Raw genomic sequence first — 21,617 nt, 5'->3', positions numbered from 1 at the left:
ATAAAACTGTTTGGTAAAAATAATAAATTATTACTTTGAAAGAATTTTTTTTTCTAATTTTATCCAACCGCTGCTAGACCACCATCGAATCACTGTGAAAAAAGTCACCAGCATCAAAAATTTTGTTAGAAAAGTCCCCAGAAGTGGTTGGTAGTGCATCAAGTGGTGGCTAGAGAAATTACGTAGACAGACAAATAAGTGATATATAGACAAATAAATAGGTGAAGTGAACATATAGACGGATAGATTTTTTTTTTTTTTTTTTTGATCAACAAAATGAAATTTTATTAATGAAGAAAGCAAAATATGCTAAAACTTACATCAATAAAGATGGAAAGTGCGAATGCGAGCACTAACCCAAAGATTGGTGAGAAGCCAATCAGGAGGAACCAAAAAAATAGAAAAAAAAGAACTATAACAAAAAACAGTGTACAACAGTACTGCTGCAATTCAACATCATACATCATAAATCAGCATACACTCTAAGACAGCAAACACCAGAAGCATTCAGTAGATAAACTACCTTCTGCATCCCAGCTAAACTACCCTCTGCTTCCCAGCAGCATACCCCACCATACCCCATCATACCCTCCTAGCCAATGCACCAGCATCTGCCCAAATCTGAGTTTGTGCTTGAATTTGCTCAGCAACAGAGAAACAAGTCTTTTGGCCTCCTATAGTCACCACCCAGCTAGCAGCAGCAGAGGCAAAGCCTGTGATGACTATATTCTCCACCCTGCTAATAGCAGTAGTCGCATCACCTATAATCACCACCCAGCAACAGGACCACCAATTGAGCTAGCAACTTCACCACCAGCACCCAAGCTTCACAACAACTGAGCAGATCAGACTAGCATCAATAAAAAGATTTGCAAATTGAGCATAACTGAGCATCCAAGGAGCAACACAACACACAACATTAGCAGCAACTCCAAATCTGCATCCAATCTTGCAAACTACACCAGCTCTTCTGCAGCCAAAAACTACCAACAGCTAGATACCCAGCAGCTACACAGCATACTATAAACCTGAGTACCAAACAGTAGACTTCATATACAACCAGCAGCCACTCAACCATACAGCACAAGAAGGACTCAGATCAAATCCGAGCAGAACAACAGATAGGGACTAGTAGCATGCAAACTCATATCAAAACCAACTCAGCAGCATGCAAACTCAGATCAGCAGAACAACAGATAAACAAACCCAGCTGCATGCAAACTCAAATCAAAACCAACCCAGCAGCATCCATTGGAACAGATAAACAAATCAGAAACAGACTAGAACAGATCAAGGGGTGCATCAATCATCAAAATTGAGCAGATCAACAACAGCTCACTAAAATTCCCATTCACTGAACCCCCAAATCTAAACCAATTCATTAAACTTCACTGAGCACCCTTTTGTGTGTTAGCCTCTATGGTCCGTAGAGATGCTAATTTGCAGTTGTAGCTCACTTTATTGTTTACCCTTCATTGAGACAATGCCTAACAGCTGAGATGTTGTAGAGGAAGTCATTGATCGAAAAGTGGAGCTTTGTGGACGAAGCTTTCAGCCATATGGCAATTTTGGTGACAATGAGCTCTTGCAGCTCCTGCAGATTTAGCGAAGAAGCTTGAAAGAGACATTCATTCCTATGTTTCCAGATGGACCAGAAAGTTACTAAAGGAATGACGCTCCAAATTCGATGTTCAAGCCTTCTGCAATCATGACCTGACCACCATAGCAGCAGATTTGGGACAACCCAAGTAGTCCCCCACAACTGTAACAGCCCAGTCCAGACTTTCCACACCAGAGGGCAAGAGATTAGCACATGTTCTATTGTTTCCTGCTGCACTTGACAGAAGATGCAAAGAGTAGAGGAAGATCCATCCAAAATACCAATATGTTGAAGGAAGACAGAGGTTTTTAACTTATATTTCCATGCAAGCCAGCTACTTAGACTCACTGCCACCCTATCTCCAACTCCCACACTAAATCTGGAAGCCCATGACAGTGCAGTGTGGTTAGAAGCTACTGCAGGGCAGTCTCTTGCCTCGGTATTTTATAATCATAACAACATTGTCCCTGGTGCTTGCGATAATTCTATTCGTCTGGTGTGGAACAAGCAACTCCCGCCCTAAGTGCAATTTTCTTTCAAAATATTATAGTTTCTTAGTCACCAAATTAAAAAATAGAATTTGGAATTATTGTCTAAAATTTTTTGAAATTAAGGCCCATGTACAATTTCATTGTACTCATTAATTTTCTTGAATCAACTTTCCAACTACATTGTTAAATATGTGAACAAAAGGTTTTTTTGAACTAAAATGAGTTGGTGATCTTACTAGCAAATTGACAAACACAAAGAGAAATATTGTATATGTTGGTTTTATTTTCTAGTGTGGCCCAATAGCGTACATATTTTCATATGTTTTATTTTATTTGGACTCCACAAATAGATAAAGCCACTATTATATATAAAGTTCAGTAATTAGAATTTTAATATAATCACTCTTCTAAGATAAGAAGAAAACCTTGATGGATTAGGAATTCTTCTGATAGAGTTTATCTGGCCCACTTCTCTCCTCTATATAAGGATGGGTGACTTCCCTTTCATATCATAAGTATTTCCATCACCTTAAGTTTATATAGTCATCCTAATTAAGAGAGACAGAGAGAAGAAGGTGAGCCAAGAATGCCAAGAATTCAAGGTTCAACTATTAGGAGTATTTTTCTCAACTTCTCCAATTCAATGACTGACAAATGTATTTTCGTTTTATTCTTGAGTTGTATTGAATTTAAGATCCTGTAAAGTTTAATTCCGCATTATTATTATGGTTACATGTATTATTAAATCTTACAGTATATTCATCAGTTTATTACCTGTGAAATTAAATTGGTTTTCATCAACAGTAACTACAATAATAGTTTTTATTTTTTATTTTTATAGAAATACTCATAAAAAAAATCAGTTACACAACCGAATGTGAGATTAGTGAACTAATAATTGTTTGCTCACCTACTGGTTTGAGAATGATGTATTTGAAAGAAATAATAAAAGAGTGGTGATTTATCCCACTAATTTTTGGACCACTAATAGCTCTAATGAGCTTAAAAAAAAAAAAAAAACAAACTCAAGCCAAAACATCACATCACTTTGGTGGGGGCCACTGTGCCACATCATTAATGATGCTCTAGAGCTCCCAATTTAGTGCTCTAAAACATTGTTCATAATAAAAATGCTTCATACCTCCATTTTTTGTGACCCCACAATCTCCAATTGATTTGTGACTAATTTTTTTTCTCTCCCCTCCCTTTCTCTCACAAATGCTATGGGGTTCTAGGAGTTGTGGGAGTCTAGAGCATTACTGAAGAAATAATACTGAGATGATAATTCAACTGTTCCAAGATATGAAATCTCATTATGAACACCTCAATAATTGATAAATTAATTTTTTTTAACATTAATATGAATGTGCTAAATTATTTATTTATTTATTATTTGAGAAATTTAATTTATCTTTATCAAATTATTTGAAATAAATAATAGAAATTGTCCAGAGTCATTGACCCAATGACAAAAAAAATATTGATGTCGCCATTGTCTTTTTTTCTCTAGCACAAACTCGATTCTCTCTCTTATTTCTGTATTTTATATTTTGGACAAGTTCAATCATAAGTAATTTATTAATCTTTCTGTGTACACAAACGTTTAAATGATTCACAATAATTTCTTTTTATGATCAGTAAAAAAAAAATTATTGATAAAAATTAATAATACAAACATAAATATCAATAAAAGGAGGTGTGTGCACAAAGTATCCTAACAAACTAGGCGCTCCCAATATATTAGAATCGCAAAGTAAACCCAATCATCTCCTAACACTACACCGACTAACAGTGATTTGGGCTCCTTCAAGACAATAATTACGTGCATATATCAAAATCTCAAGCCTTTTTATTTATTTATTTATTTATTTTTATTTTTATTTTTTTGTAAATATCTGAATTTACATATTTACATTATGCTTATTAATTTTTTGTGATAATAGTGTTTGTGGTATATTCCATAAAAATTTTCCCAACCACAGTCCATTTTGTCGTTTTGGCACCTGCTATATATAAATATACATGAAATGCAATACAAATCCCAAACACTTGGAACTCTGTTGTTTCTTTTTCATTGCATCTTAAACTCTCTCTTTAGCTTCTCATTTTCCTTGTCCAATGGAGTTGGGTAGTGTCGTCCATTTTCTTGAGAACAGAACAATTTTAGTCACTGGTGCCACTGGCTTTCTAGCAAAGAGTACTCTCTCTCTCTCTCTCTCTCTCTCTCCATATATGTATATATGCATGGTTTTAATGAGAATATGGTTGTATTTGTATGGTTGTAGTATTTGTGGAGAAGATACTAAGAGTTCAACCAAATGTGAAGAAACTCTATCTTCTTCTAAGAGCTTCAGACGCTCACTCAGCCTCTCAACGGTTACATAATGAGGTAAGCATAATGGTTGCAGCCCTGAAGGAAGTCTGTAAATTAAAACATTTTGTGTATATATATATGTATGAGATATCATATTGATACATTTTAAATAGGGTAAATTTATATTTGATTATTTTTTTCACTTTGATATTTAAAATTTGTTTTTTCAAATTTTGGCCTTTCATGTTTCAAGTTTTAGGTTTTTTTCAATTTATTCTTAAAGTTAATTTCAGTTAAAAGTTAGACAGAACATGACACATTAACAATCACATATCATAAAAATATTTTATTATATATAACTCACATATCTAACATACAATTAAATTTTAATATAATAATATATTCTTTTATGTTACATGACAAATTTTGAACATAAATTAGCTTTAAGAGTTAAAAAAATAAAAATAACGTAAAGGCCAAAGTAAAAAAATAATTAAATATAAAGGGCATAGAAATGGAATATTTTTATACATTGGGGATTAAATTTATATATCTTAAATATTGAGAAATAAAATGACAAGACTTTTATTTTGGGGACAAGAAATGGAACATCCGTAGCATTTAAATTGGGTTTTTAATTTTTAACAATGGTATATATATATATATCAATTAGTATATTAAGTAGTGTATCAAAATATATTATGATATTGTCATTTTAAAAAATAGACTCTACTCATCATATAAATTACAAAAATTTAAAACTTTTAAAAATATATCACGTTATCGTTAATACACTAGTATATCAATTGGTAGGTATAGTTTTATTTAATTTTTAAATTGTTATCACTTTTAGGTGTCCTTTGACAATTGGGTTGGGTTGACTTTTTAACTAAATTAATCACAAAAAAGACAAAATAAACTTAAAAATTAATAAGAAAAATTTTCACATCTAAATTATAATTATTTTTTTTTATTTTCATAAAAAAAAAATCAAAAACATCAATCAAAACAAACTTGTTAATCTAAAATAGGCAAAACTCCGAAACGCCAACCCAACTTTTTAACCTGACCTAACTCGTGTTAAATACAAAATTTAAAAAAGTAAAAATAATATCTCAAAATTGACAGCTAGAAAAGACAAAATTGAGGGAAAAATAATTTCAATTCTGGCGATTGAAAATTGTAAATCCAAGGGGGCAAAATGACAATTATTTTGTGGGTTAATTACACGTAGTATCTCTAGGAGTGGCAAAATGACAATTATTTTGCGGGGTTAATTTCATGTAGTATCTATAGGGGTGTAAAATTGGTCCAGTTCATCTGGGTTTGGGATTGGCCCGGCTCATCTGTGTCCGGGCATGGCTCGGCCCATGTCAGATCTCACGGACTCCCTTCAAAATTCGAGTCAGGTCAGGCCGGGCCACGGATTAGAAAAATTAAGCTTAGACCCAAGGAGTGTTCGGGCTTTGGACGGACCATTGGGCTTGAGTCTGGGCTCGGCCTTAGGCTAAGCTTAGGTGGGCTTGAACAATTTTTTTGTTTTTTATTTTTTTTTTCTACCAAAATTTTATTAATTTTCACTAAAAAATACACTGGGCCTGGGGCGAGCCGGACGGGTCGGGCCTCGAGTCAGGCCTTAAGCAGGTTGGGCTGGGCTTCAAAATGGTGGTTCAAGCCCAGGCTCAGGATCTCGGACTGGGATCGGGCCCATCCTGGGCCGCATGCCATTTTTACACTACTAAGTATCTCTATATTTTTATTAAAATATTATTTTTGTTGTTTTAATTTTAATTATAACAGTCAATTTTTTATATTTTAAGTCAAATTGTAATTTCATCTTTACATCCATCTACCATTAACAGAGTTGATAAAAATTGTCATTTGAAACATGTGTAGCATTTTTATTATCTCATTAGCATCCTTACATTAAAAGTAAAGGGACCGAAATGAGATTACCTTTATTTCACTATCTACAATTTTCTGACTATAAATTTTTATTATTTTGTGATAGTGAAATTTTACTTTGTATTTTTCAAACAGAAAAGGACGAAGTGGCTTTTAATAATGGGGAATTTACAAATCAGCAATACTATTCTAAAATAATTACAAATTCATAGGAAAATTTATAACTTTAATCATTAAAATATATAAAATTTACTATAAATCTATGATTACTTTTTAAAACTAACACTGATTTGTTATTTCTCCTCTAATAATCACTGGTTAAACCAAAAAAATTAAAACAATCTATTTTGAATGATTCTATAGATAGTAGTTTAGAAAATTTAGTGCCCTTGTCCCATTACAAATCTATTTTGAATGATTTTATCAATAAAAATGGTTGGAGTGTCTTTTTACTACTAGAAAACTATGTTGAGGGTTTTTTCCCTAAAACTTCTATTCTTTGGAGCTAGTATTTTTAAAAAATGCACAATTGGATTATTCAATTTTTAATACATACAATTCGTTATTCCTGATATCAATACCTCTATTTAAAACATTGCATGCAATCCATTATAGTAGAAACAATTATTCCAATAAATCCAAATGCCATTCTAACAAAATTGCTTCATTTTATTTTCAAGCCTTGGGACTATAATTTTGGTAATCATTTTTATTAATGTAGGTCATATCAAAGGACTTGTTTAGGGTTCTAAGAGAGAAATTGGGTGCAAATTTGAATTCCCTCATATCGGAAAAAGTCACTCCGGTCGCTGGAGACATTACTTGTAAGAACTTGGGGGTTAAAGACTCTAATTTGGTGGAAAGGATGTGGAGAGAAGTGGATGTTGTAGTTAATTTAGCAGCAACAACAAACTTTGAAGAAAGGTATCGGTTACAAAATCTTAATTCATCTAATCATATTGGATACACATTCTTAAGCTAATGATTTTTTTCTTTGCCGATCAAAAACTAAAATGATGGTTTTTTTTTATTTTTATTTTATGTAGATATGATGTTGCATTGCTTCTCAATACATTGGGAGCTAAGCTTGTTTTGGACTTTGCAAAGAAATGTGCTAATATAAAGATGCTGCTCCACATATCTACAGGCTAGTACAATCCCTCTAATTCTTCATTACCTTATTCATTTTCATATAAAAGTTCAAGAAAATTACACAAAAATAATATATATATATATATATATATATATTCAGGGATTGAGCCTTTTAATAAAATAAATCCTACTTTTTTTTTTTATATTTTGTTTTCAATTTAAATCATCCATCTATTTTCATTAAGTAAAACTAACGAAAAAAATAGTATTTTAATTTTTAAACTCAATGAAAACGGTATTTTAGATATTTTTAATAATTTAAATTTAGTTTAATGGCTAAAATATCATTTTTCATCAATTTTAGTTAACGAAAATAGACCAATCATTTAAATTGAAAATAAATATCAAAATTTCAAAATTTATTTGTCATAAAGGTCAAACTCTATTTTTTTTTAAAATAATTTTTCCTGTAAGTTTTTATCAGTACTATTTTTCTAAATTATTTACCTTATGGATAAATGATTGTTGCGATGATCAATGAAACAAAAAAAAAAAAAAAACAAAAATGCTAAAGGCTCCAAAAATTCTACTAAAAGTTTTACCAAATGTCTCACATGGGTGTGGGTCCCACATGGGACCCACATTGTGTGGGTCCCACACCCATGTGAGACATTTGATAAAACTTTTGGTAGAATATTTAGGATCTCTAGCATTACTCAAAAAAAAAAAAAACCAACACACACATTTGGTGAATTTGACTATCCCCCTAAATTCTAATTGTTGTTTCCCACAATGCTGTCCCCCTCTCCAATTCGTTCGTCCCTCCAAAATTACTTCGTGTTTTGTTACATTGTTAACCCCATTTATTTGTCTATGTATTAATCACGGGTGTCCTAACCGCTATGCTATACAAATTAAAAATAGCGTATACTATTTTTATACATAATAATATAATTCATTATAAATCATTTATTTTAAAATAAAACATCATTGAAGATGGACTTATTTTCGTATACAGTTATGCGACTTAATGTAGACCTATGGGTGTAAAATCGGCCCACCGACCTGCGGCCCGCCCGAAACCCATTCGCAGACTGGTCTGACCAGGACTAACCATATCCGTGACCCTATGGTTGAGCTGTTTGTTTTGGGGTTCGGCCCAGCCCACTACAAGAATTCGCACTATTGCCGACTAAAAATTTAAACTTTTGGTGATTAAAATGTCTCACTCCAAAATTTGAAATGTCTCCCTCCAAATATTACAGTTTTTTAGCAATTAAAATTATTTTTAGTTGGTGAAAATAACTTTTTTGGCGACCAAATTTTTAGTTGTCAAAGATAAAAAGTTTTTTATTTAGTGACTAAATAATTTTAGTAGCCAAAATTAACTATGCAGCGAAAATAAATTTTTGGCAACTAAACTTTTGGTCGCTAAAGATAAAAAGTAATTTTTTGTTTTCATTTAGTGACTAAATAATTTTAATAGCCAAAACCAACTATACAGCGACTTAAATATTTTTTAGTCGCTGAAAATAAATTTTTAGTGACCAAACTTTTGGGCGCCAAAGATAAAAAGTTTTTCATTTGGCGACTAAATAATTTTAGTAGTCAAAACTAACTATACAGTGACTAAAATATTTTTTAGTCACTGAAAATAAATTTTTGGCGACCAAACTTTTGGTCTCTTTGGTCGCCAAAGATAAAAAGTTTTTCATTTGGCAACTAAATAATTTTAATCAACAACTACAATATTTTTTAGTCGCTAAAAATAACTTTTTATCGACCAAACTCTTGATTGTCAAAGATAAAAAGTAAATTTTTGATTTTCATCTGGCGACTAAATAATTTTAATAGCCAAAACTAACTATACAACGACTAAAAAAAAATTTCAGTCGCCAATTGTGGCCTTTTAGCGATGAAATTTTTTTTAGTTGCCAATAATCAATATATCCCGACTAAAAAAAATTAGGCACTAAATATTATACTTTTTCCAACTAATATAAGTTTTGGTCGCTAATTTCACAACTTTTGGCGACTAAATTTTTTTTAGTCACCAAATTTGATCGCCAAAAGCGTAATTTGTTGTAGTAGCCTGTGACCTTGACCTAATTAGCCTTGCTTGAAGCCTGGCCCACTGGCCAACTCCAAGGCCTAGTTCGAGGCCCGACTCGCCTGAGGCCCAATGCCATTTTCAAGATATTTTGGTAGAAAAAAATAAATAAAATTTTGGTGAAAAAAGATTTAAAAAAGGGCCAGGTCCGCCCCAAGTTTGAGCCTCGGCCGGGCGGCCAGGCCTATTAACCCACCCAAGGCCAGGCTTGACCCAATTTTTGGTGGGAGAGTGCTAGGCCCGATGGTGGGTTGGGCCGGGCCATTTTTACACTTCTATGTGGATCTTTCATTTCAAAACAAAATATTTTTAAAGATAAATTTATTTACAATAAGAAAAATGTCACATCATTCTTTTTAAGTTTTTTATATAAATTTTATATATATTTAAAATTTTCTTCAAATTTTCCATCGAAATTTTGTAATGCTTGGAATTTCACTTAAATTAAGTTTTCATACTTCAACTTGAGTTTTAATTTAGTTCATTTCATCATTTAATATTTGAATGAAAGTTAAAACTAATAAAGTAAATTTTTTTCTATAATTTTTTTCCTCAATGCTAAAAAAACACGTGAACATCACATGAGCACTCTCTGTCCATTTTTTTAAGATGACAGGTGGATTACATTGGGTGTGTTTGGTAACGTTTACGTTTCCAGTTTATATTTACAAAAATTTTATAAATTGGTTTTTGTTTATTTTTAGAAAAATATAAACTACAAACACGTTTGGTAATTGAAAAAATGTTTAAAAATTTAAAAAATAGTGAAAAATGGCAAGTGGTGGCAAGTGGCGGTGAAAGACGGTGGTGGCAAGTGGTGTCAGTGGGTGGTGGGTAGCTGGTGGTGATGGGTGGTGGCGAGTGAGTGGTGGTGGTGGATGGGTGGGTGACGGTAGCGAGTGGTAGGTGGTAGCGAGTGGGTGGTGGTGGTGGTGGTGGTGGCGGCGGCGGTGGCGGATGGTGGGTGGTGGTGGTGGTGGCAGGCGGATGGCGGATGGCGGATGGTGTTGGGCTGTGGCGGGTGGGTAGTGGTGGCCGATAGGTGGCGGGTGGTGGTGGTGGGTGGGTGGATGACGGTGGCAGGTGGGGGGTAGTAGCGAGTGGGCGGTGATGGCGGTGGCGGGTGGTGGGTGGTGGTGGCAAGTGAGTGGCGGTTGGCGGGTGGTGGCGGGTGGGTGGTGGGTGGTGATGATGGGTGGGTGACAGTGGCAGGTGGTGGGTGGTAGCGAGTGGGTGGTGGTGGTGGTGGTGGCAGATAGGTGGCGGATGGCAGGTGGTAGTGGGTGGTGGCGAGTGGTGGTGGTAGTGGGTGGGTGGGTAACGATAGCGGGTGGTAGGTGGTAGCGAGTGGGTGGTGGTGGGTAGGTGGCGCATGGGTGGTGGGTGATAGTGGTAATGGTGGTGGTGGTAGTGATCGGTGGTGGCAGGTGGCTGGTGGTAGTGGGTGGGTGGTGGTGGCAGGTGGGTGGTGAGTGGTGGTGGCAAGTAGGTGGCGAGTGGTGGATGGTAGTGGCGGGCAGTGAGTGGTGGCGGGTGGATGGCAGGTGGGTAGTGGGTGGTGGTGGTGGTGGTGGCGGCGAGTGGGTGGCTGGTGGGTGGTGGTGGTGGTGGCGGATGGGTGGTGAGTGGTGGTGGTGGGTGGGTGGTGGTAGTGGAAGACGGTAGTGGAAAATGGTGGTGGGTGGTGGCTAGTATTGGGTGGTAAAAAAAAAAAAACTCAAAACTCAAAACAGAAACACATTTTTTGTGTTTTCATTTTTTAGCCAAATTTATAAACTGAGACCACTCATTTATAAATTAAAAATTTTACCAAAAAAATTTTTATTTAAATTTTTAAAATTTTTATAAATATAAATAGAAAATTAAAAACGTAAGTGTTACCAAACGGCACCATTAAAATTAAGGAGAAAGTTAATAGATAAAAGTGAAATTTATGTAAAAGTTAACTGCATGAAACCGGTAATTTACCAATAATAATAAGTGGGGACCACGCACTAACTGTTTTCTAATTAAATTTTGAGACAAATTTTTAGGCTTGGTAAAATTACTAATGTAATACATCATTGACTCATGATTTTAAAAATACCATCCACACATTAATTGATTTGAATATATTTTCCGCATTAAAATTTTGTTTGTGAATCATTTTTCAATAATCATCATTGGAGTATGGTTTGTTTTCAGCTTATGTATCAGGAGAAAGGGAGGGACTCATAGTGGAGAACTCATATTACATGGGTGAGACACTCAATGGGGCTCATGGATTAGACATTGAAATGGAAATAAAAGTTGTTGGAGAAAGACTGAGAGAGCTTAGGGAGGAAGAGGCTACAGATGGAGAAATTAAAATGGCAATGAAGAAGTTGGGCATTCAAAGGTTTGCTTGACATAACCCAATCCAATTCAATCTAATCCATTATTTTTAATTGTGACAGTTAATTCTTATGTTCATTTACCATTAAAGAGACTAACAAAAATTAAAAATAGAGGGACAGAGTGATATTTCAATAGAAGTGTAAGGATTAAATTGAGATTTTAATAAAAATTTAAAAGTACAAATGAAGCGAGAAAAATGTCACATATAACTCACATAACAAGTTTTATTAGCCTTATTAATATCAAATATACAAAAAGATAATATCATAACTTAACTTATAGTGTGAAGAGTTAATTGATATAATTGAAAAAGGAAGGGTGAAAGTGAAATTTTGATTTAAAAAAATATATGGGTGCCAAGTGTAATTAACCCTAGAAGAGAGAAATTCTATGAATATAGCAAATAATGCCTAAATTAAAGCCGCCTTTGTTATTACATGTTTCTTCAACAACACACTAATATGCGTTAGAGTTTGTCAATTGCGGTAATTTTTTTGTCAATTCTAATTGTCATCTTGTCGATTGTGGTCAAAATTTGTCAACTGTGAATATTATCTTGTCTTCTAATCGATTACCCAATTATTCGGGCAGTCATTCGGCCAGTTGTTCAAATGAACAATTTCTGTATTTAATTTTCAGTGTGTAACATTATTGATGCCATCAATTGAATATCTCAATATTAGAAGTTTGACTTGACAATATTAAAATTACAAGACGTTAATTATAATAATAATAATTAGGTATTTCATTAAGGGCCTGTTCGGTTGCATGAATTGCTTCATTTTGAATTAACTATTCAAAATTTCTAAATTTGTAAATGGCTTAATTTAGATTTTATAGGCGTTGAGCAATTAAATTTTTGATTTCTCAATTTTCAATTAAATAGTTCTAGTTCTTAAATGAATGAATAAATTTAATTTACCATCCAATTCACATTTTTCGGACAACCAAACAAAGAAGACATCAAACATTGCTCAAACCTCTTTTATTAGCAGCCTATATATGATTAAATCATGAAAAAGTCTATTAACACGTAAACTTATCACAAAATTAGACATATTAATAAGTCTTTTCCGGTCCACAACTAGACCGTACTAGTAGACTTGTGGGGCCATCATATATCTCATTTTAATGATTCTAATCATTTTAGGTGTGTTTGTTTTAAAGGATCAGGGGGTGACAGGGACGAAACCAGAATTTCATTATCGGAGGGGCCAAAAGAAAATAATTTTTTTTTACCATATACACAAAACATACATGTATGTATAATATGATATATATAAATTATATATACATAAAAAAATTTAAATACCATAAAAACAATTTCTAATAAGATAAAGAAGTGTTTTTGGTGTAAAATAGAAAAAGAATTTAAGATGGAAGAAGAATGACATATATATTTTTTTATGCTGGGGCCATTTTATGTATAAAATGATATATATATATATATATATATATTCAAAATTCAATGGCAAACAATAATTTTTAGAGAAATAGGGGGGCCATGGCCCCCCATAGTCTTCTCCTAGTTCCGTCCTTGAGGGTGAGATTGAACTATTAGTCCCACCGGACTAATAGTCCATTGTTTGTTTAATTTTTTTTACTCCGAACTACCGGACTATTAGTCCCACAAATATGGGACTATCCTATCCCATGGGGGAGGATGGGATAGAAACCATGGGATTGGTATCCCATAGAATTATTTTGTGACATGTTCATTTTACCCTCTATGCTATTACTTAGCAAACAATTAGAAAATAATAAAATAGTCTTTTGAACATTTATAAATTATTTTTTTAGTGTTGTTAATTTAAAATTATATATTAAATAAAAAAATTTAATTATAAGTTATAAGTTATAAATTATAAATTAAATTAAATAAAAATAATAAATAATAAAATATGGCCCTATAAATTAAATTTTTTTAGTGTTGTTAAAAAATTAAATTTACATGTTAAATTAAATTATTTTTTTAGTGTTGTTAATTTAAAATTATATATTAAATAAAAAATATAAATTATAAATTAAATTTATTTAAAAATAATAAATTATAAATTATGGCCTTATAAATTAAATTTTTTTAGTGTTGTTGAAAATTTAATTTATATATTAAATAAAATTATTTTTTATTGTCATTAATTTAAAATTATATATTAAATAAAAAATAAAAAATATAAATTATAAATTTAATTTAATTGAAAATAATAAATTAAAATAATTAAAATATTGTGCAAAAAATACAATAAAACAAATTTTTATTTAATTTAGCTAAAAATAATTAAAATATTAAAGCTATGTTTAATATTGCTATTACTTAGTAAATAATTGGAAAGGATAAAATAGTCATTTGAGCATTTATCCTTCTCGATAATATCCCAAACAAACATTGGATAACTAAAAATAGTACAATCCAGACATCTAATCCAATGACTAAACAAACATAGGATATAAATTTAGTCCAACCAAATAGTCTTGGGACAATGTATCCCAGGACTAATAGTTCGATGGATTACAATCTCTCCTTATTCAGTCCGTCCAAACAAACGCACCCTATGTGTAAAGTTTGTTGATTATTTTATCCTTGCAAAAAATCATGTTGACCGGATATCGATAGATACTTGATCAGAGCACATTTTTATTAACAATTTATTTTTAAAATCTTTCTTACCATTGACAAAAATATGATCTGATCGAGAGACAATTGATATCCGATCAACGTAATTTTAATAGGGATGAAATACATGACAAGCTCTACACAATGGATGGTTTAGATTATCGAAGTTAAACCCCATGATGAGGCTCGTTGCCCAGCAATTTGTGAATTGGAGAGAAGCCCTCTCCTTAAATATATGGATGCATACAATTTTCTAAAACTATAATCCGCTAACAAATTCTATAAATTATTATCTACATATATTTTATATATCTAATTTTATTCACAATAGAATTGTTAATCCATTTTTCCATTATGTTTTTTGTTTTTTATTTTTTATTTTTTATTTTTTCAACTGATCTTACAGAGCAAGGAAGTATGGATGGCCAAACACCTACGTATTTACAAAGGCAATGGGAGAAATGCTTTTGGGACACTCGAAAGAAAATATGCCCCTAGTTATAATCAGGCCCACCATCATAACTAGCACTTTCAAAGAGCCTTTCCCCGGTTGGGTTGAAGGTGTAAGGTAAACGTACAAAACTGTCCTTTAGGATTGTTTGGAATAATTTATTAAAGTTTTTTTTTTTTCTTAAAACCAATTTTCGGCTCAAAATGGATTTGAGATTCATCTGAACTGAAGTCTTGACTAATTAACGGTTCAATAATCTATAAACTGACATAATTTTATTTATTTTATTACAGAACGATTGATAGCATACTAGTTGGATATGGCAAAGGAAATATGACGTGTTTTCTTGCTGATCCACACTCCGTTATTGATGTGGTAAATCTCTCCTTTTTTTTTTTCCTTTTTTTTTTTTGTCATTTGGACTAAAATTTCATTAAAAGATAAAATAAATTAATATAGTTAATAAGACAAAATATCATATTCAACTCATAATTATTTCACTTTTTCTCTCACAACCATCAAATCAACTACAAAAAAAAGTCAATTAACTTCACAAATACAAATTTTTTAACCAAACTAAAATAATCAGAAAGCTAAATAGACAGTTAAAATAACCAACCTTCCAAACAAGACCAATATTGATCAATGTTCATTGTATAATTTTACACCAACACACAACAAAATAAATAAAACATGCAAGCACAGTCAAGCAATTGGGCCTTCTTTAATTCGGAGACCAAGGAAGTGGCCTTAGTGCCCTTGCACTTAGGCCGGTCCTCTGTAAGAATCATATAAAAACAATGTTTGAAATATTTAATTTATCATTTTTAAAATTCACTTTTAATGATATATTTGATAAGTGTTAAATTTTTATTTATCAAATATTTTATCATGTGAGGTCTAATTTCAAAATCATATTATTAAAGATCATTTACAAGTGATAACTCAAGGGATGTAGCGTTGTCGCCATATGTAACTACTAAATATTAGTGAAACTCATTTCACGCCTAGTGTAATAAAGAAAATTGACTAAGAAGTCATATTAAGAAGATGGGTGCATTAATAAGTATTTTTTACTTTTTAGTGTATTAAAATGTCTTATTCACTTTTAATTGTTATTGTAAAGTCTTAGGTTGCATTTGGTAGAGTTTTGTAAATATGATTTGAGAGTATGAGTTGTATTTTGAGTTTGTGAGTTTTGGAATTACGATTTGAGTGTGGAAAATTTGTTTGGTAAAAGAGTTTTGAATTGAACGGGAAATTTTTGATATGACATATGATATTTGATACGAAAACTTACAACTCATAACCAAACATACAACTCAAAATTCTATTAAAGTACATAAAAAATTTTTTTAAAATTTGAAAAATATTTTTTTCGAATATATAAAAATTAACATATGTCAATTGCAAAAAAAAAAAAAAATTCACTGTTCCGGTCAACCGGTCGGACGACCGGTTAGGACGAATTTGATTTTTTTTTTTTGAAAAATGTGCCTGAGACAGAGTTTTCTGCAGAGTTTTAAAAACGTTATTTGAGAATTACAACCAAACATCATATTTGAATATAGGTGTAGAATCATTGTTTGGAAACACAACCAAACATAGCCTTATTTTCTTAATGTTTTTAACGGCTTTTTCAAAAAAGTGTCACCAATTATTAGTTTTTAGCCGCCGTTAAAAAAATTAGTCACAAAAAAATCACTAATTACTACTAATACTTGTGGGCGTTTTATTCTATGCAAACACTTGTGGGATGCACATGTCCTTATAACAAACCTGTAAATAACTACCCTTCTAATAATAGTTATGCATATGCCAAATCATGCTAGAAATAAAAAGTGGTATAAAAAAATTAGGGTAAATTACAAGTACATCTCCTGAGATTTTATTAAAATACGAATCGCTCCCTGTAATTTTAAAAATTACATTCCACCCTCTAAGGTTTCTAATTTCATAATTGTCCATTTTATTAATAAATCATCAAATCAATTAACAATTTTTAATAATGTTAAAAATATGTTTCTATTAATAATTTAGGCAATTTTATTATTGTATAGGAGAGCAATTATAAATTTTATTGTTTCAGTTAATTATGTTAAATAAAAAATTCTAATAAGGGGATATTTGTAATTTTTCAAACTACAAGGCTAATCCGCATTTTAAGTAAATTTCAAGGGTTGTATTTGTAATTTATCCAAAAAATTGCTTGTTTGGTTTAGTTTTCAAATCAATTTTTGAGAGTTCAAAATCTAAAATTTGTTTGATTTATAATTTTTTCAAAAATGTTTTAAATTATTTGTTCTATCTCCTTCTCCTTCTCTCACAAATACACATCAATCAATTACTTTTCATTCTTTTCTCTCATTCTTTTACATCTTATACATCAATCAATCATTTTTTCTCTTACACACATCCATTTAACTACAAAAAATACAAATTATCCCAAACCACAAAACTCTAATTACAAAATTATTTTTAAAGTATACAACCAAACAAATTTTTAAAATTTGAAAACTCTTTTAAAAAACTTATTTCTCAAAATTGAATTCAAAACTAAACCAACGGGACAATAACATTTTTGGGAAAGTTCGATTTTTAGTCAAAAAATTACTGCACATTATTAATTTACTCTCTTAACTTTTTACACGATTTTTTTTTTTTTTTTTTTTTTTTTTTGTAAAAACTTAAAAAATTACGCAAAAAATTAATTCTAAATGAGCCCTAAGTATGGGATAGGATTGTAAAAGTCTTGTTGGCCCCATGGACCTAGTATGAGTCCTTTTTTTGGAGGGGTTGGTAATCCACTCTAAGTTTTATTTTAATGATCTGAACTATTTATTTTATTAGATCATATGTATTAATTATTTATTAAAAGAAAATTACATTGATTTGATAATTAGAGTCATATTATTTTGTTGGTCTCCGTCTTCAAAAATCAAAAATGATAAATATAATTTTAAAAATTTACTATTTATTTTTTTAAAGATAAATTTAATAAAATCATATATCTATTGTATTTGAATTTCTCATAAATAATTTACACATAACAATTTTAGATTGTCAAAATGTGACCATGATTGCGTTATGTGACGAGGGTTTAAATCTCCCTATTTGCATTATGTACATGCATATATGGATTTTTTTTTTTTTAAGTTATGTTTTTTATAATTAGCCTTTGTATTTTTTCCTAAACGTTTAGGTAATTGAAAGATTTTTTTTTTTTTTTTTGGGTCTGTTTTTGAGTAACAATGTTTTAGACTTTATAATTGGTGCTTGTCCCTATCTAAAAATAATAAAAATAATCGGTGGTTGTATCTATCTATACTTATTAATCAAGGGAACACCTTAGTTGGTGTTTTGAAGCCATCTTCCACTTTAATGCCAAGTGTCCATTTTGGCATTAAAAAAAAAAATTTAAACAAATAATGGACATGAGACTCGAACTAATCACTTGAATCGAACAAAATATATATGATAAATATTCTATTTTATTTTTACTTATTTAAATTACATACGTATTGTATATATATACTAGTAAAGAGTTCAAAGCACGGTCCATGGTTCAAATGATGTCATTTTATTGAGAAATATAAATTATTTAAATTATTTAAGGTAGTCTTTGATAATTTGATTTAATATTAAAAGTTCATTGTATTAAGTAAAAATCAATTAAGCATGTTTGATAACCACAAGTATTATTACTTAAAAATTTTGAGTGATTCTGAAAATGTAGATTAAAAAAATAATTAAGTGGCAAAAAATTTATTTAATTTTAACTGACTTTATAAATACTTACTTATTAGTATCAACATATACCGTTACAATCTCACTACCATTACCATCCACAACTATTACCATTATTGTTATTATTACCATCATCATTTGGCCTCTACAATAACCACCATCATTATACCACTGCCGTCAACTAATTTTCATCACCACTACATTACCCTTCATCATCATCATCACCACAGCCCCTATCTCCCTATCTAGACAAGGAATATATATATATATATATATATATATTTTTTTTTTCTGAAATTTTGATTGAGTTTCACTTTTCTTTGCCCTTTTAAAATCTAAAACATTTGGCTTAATCATCTTAAGATTTGAGTCGCTCTTGATTTACCATATCCAAATAAAACAATAGAATTCACAATTATTTTTTAATATAATAAATTTTACGTGTAGGCATGTCATTTGTATTGTAGATCTACATGAGAGATGAATTCATCCGATGATATTTATCATATATACATATACTCATAATATTTGGAAGATTATGCAGATCCCAGGAGATATGGTGGTGAATGCAATGATGGTAGCAATGGTGGCTCATGCAAATCAAGCATTTGCAGCTTCTGATGAGATGATGATATACCATGTGGGTTCTTCAGTAGCAAACCCTTTCATACTAACTTGTCTTCAAGATTATGCACAGCGTTACTTCACAAAGCATCCATGGATTGGTAAAGATGGAAAACCTGTCATTGTTGGCAATGTTACACTACTCACCTCCATGGATAGCTTCCACAGATACATGACCCTTCGTTACTTGCTTCCCCTCAAGGTATGTTTTTTTTTTTTTGTTTTTAATAGCAAGTTGTGACGCTTTTAATTTTGTGTTATCTTTTGGGCTTGGAGCCCAATGAGATAAAACCCGAGATGTCAATTGTTGACGTGGGTTTTAGTGGACAATGGTTTTATGGTGGGGATTGAGTCACGTTTAACGTGATTTCAAATGCAAAGTTGTAGTTACGTCTAAATAAGAATGTTGACATCTTGCATATTAGATGAGAACAATGTTCAAAATAAACTTAACATGACACTTTTATTCTGGAGGCACATTTTAAGCATGCAGCCCAAAGCGACAAACTCGTAAGACTCTTTATTTAAATTCAGCCTTAGCAGATAATACTTCTAGGTCTAACGAAACCATAATATTGAAGGATCACTTTGCACACTATCACTCCTCTAAGTTAATGAAGAACTATTCTGTAGAGTTACAAATTGATGGATAGTAGTTATTCAACTATTCTTTTGACAATTTCTTAATAATCTACAAATTAAATTACCAACTATTACTTTTAATAATGAGACGTAGACCTTAAATCCATATAGATAGATATTGGGCCACACCTCATCTGTAAAGCATTTTTGTTATTCAATGGATGGGTTGAATTAGATGTGACACTTAATGGAGAGACCACAAAGAGGTCTTTATATGGATGGCACTTGTCCTCATTTCTAGGCAACTCTCTTGGGTGTGTAATAAAAAATAACCTTATAGGATTGCTTTTCACCAACCTCTAATTCCAATTGACAAGGGATTTTAAGATTTGAAATTTTCTTTTCTTTTAATCCATATTTCCCAGTAACCAAACAAAGCATTACACTATTTTTCTTTCAACTCATTGTAACTCTCCCTAGGAGAATGATTATATGATTCACCATTCAGAAACTAAGTTTAGTACTATTGTTAATTTTTACTTATACATCACAGATCTTGTCTCTTCCGTTATTAATTTTTCTTTTCATATTGTCTTTTTTATTTTTTTTGATCTTTTAGGGATTAGAATTAGTAAATACAGCATCTTGCCAATATTTTCAAGGCATATATCTCAAGCTGCGTCGAAAGATCAACTTCGTGAAGCGGATGATTGAAATTTATCGACCATACTTGTTCTTTAAGGGCATGTAAGCATATATTTGTTACCTAGGTAGTCATATTAAGAAAATTTACTTGTGATAATCATTGTAATACCGCTAATAATGAGCTTGTTTTTTGGATTCAGATATGATGATATCAACACAGAAAAGTTGCGAATGGTAGCTAGAGAGAGCGGTGTTGAGACAGACATGTTTTACTTTGATCCCAAGAGCATTAACTGGGAAGACTACTTTATGAATACTCACATTCCTGGCTTAGTAAGATATGTGTTTAAGTGATTGTCGCAATTGGAGTTTATGACTAGGACTGCAAACAACTTGAGCTAAGAGAAAGAGTTTGAAAATCAAACTCGAGATCTGCTTGAAAAATTAATATAGTATATGTATATATATGTTGCGTTTGGGGAGAACTCACATCTCAAAGAATTTCCCAATTTGATATATTTCATTGATTACGAGACCTGTAGTATGAATATTTACTTTTTGGTTGCTAATGTGTTTGTGTACTTGATAGAAAATATTAAATATTTATTTATTTATTTATTTATTTAGTAAGTTTTTTAAAAAAAAATTATAATGTGTTACTATTTTGCTACGAACATTTGCATCTGTTCCCATCAACTCTTCATTTTTTAAGAGATGAGATTCATGTCTGCTCACTATGGGAGGTTGAACCAAACAATCATCAACACGTCTATATATACATCCCTCATTCTTGCATTTTATTTAATTTGTTTTTCCTTCTTTGCATCATACATAGAGTTTAAATTTGAAAGTATAGCCATTAATTGGTGGTTCGCCATGTATATAGTCAAAGTGTTACGTCTATGAAATTTTGATCATTGTATCCTGAGATACAAACGCCTATTAATTAATCTCATAACACCGTAATAAAGGACAAATTGTAATTTTTATCATTGCATTCTGAGATACAAACATCCATTAATTAATATAATGGTTCTGGTTTAGATTTGACCCATTTTGCGCTTTT

At 31.4% G+C, this 21,617-nt stretch overlaps 1 protein-coding gene across 1 annotated transcript; it reads left to right on the top strand.

Moving 5' to 3' along the window:
* Positions 1 to 4,133: 4,133 nt before the first annotated feature.
* LOC114321505 (alcohol-forming fatty acyl-CoA reductase) lies at positions 4,134 to 21,120 on the top strand. The gene is made up of 10 exons (XM_082906057.1): positions 4,134 to 4,288; positions 4,377 to 4,480; positions 7,032 to 7,234; positions 7,357 to 7,457; positions 11,697 to 11,889; positions 14,909 to 15,070; positions 15,247 to 15,328; positions 19,245 to 19,526; positions 20,526 to 20,653; positions 20,752 to 21,120. The coding sequence occupies exons 1-10, from the start codon at positions 4,210 to 4,212 to the stop codon at positions 20,903 to 20,905; spliced, it is 1,488 nt and encodes a 495-aa protein (XP_082762183.1). The 5' UTR covers positions 4,134 to 4,209; the 3' UTR covers positions 20,906 to 21,120.
* Positions 21,121 to 21,617: the final 497 nt, after the last annotated feature.

The sequence above is a fragment of the Camellia sinensis genome, chromosome 14 (genome assembly GCF_055761805.1).
Source record: "Camellia sinensis isolate YWXY chromosome 14, ASM5576180v1, whole genome shotgun sequence".
In the NCBI taxonomy this organism is placed as follows: domain Eukaryota; kingdom Viridiplantae; phylum Streptophyta; class Magnoliopsida; order Ericales; family Theaceae; genus Camellia; species Camellia sinensis.
This window is presented reverse-complemented; position numbering and strand designations above follow the sequence as displayed.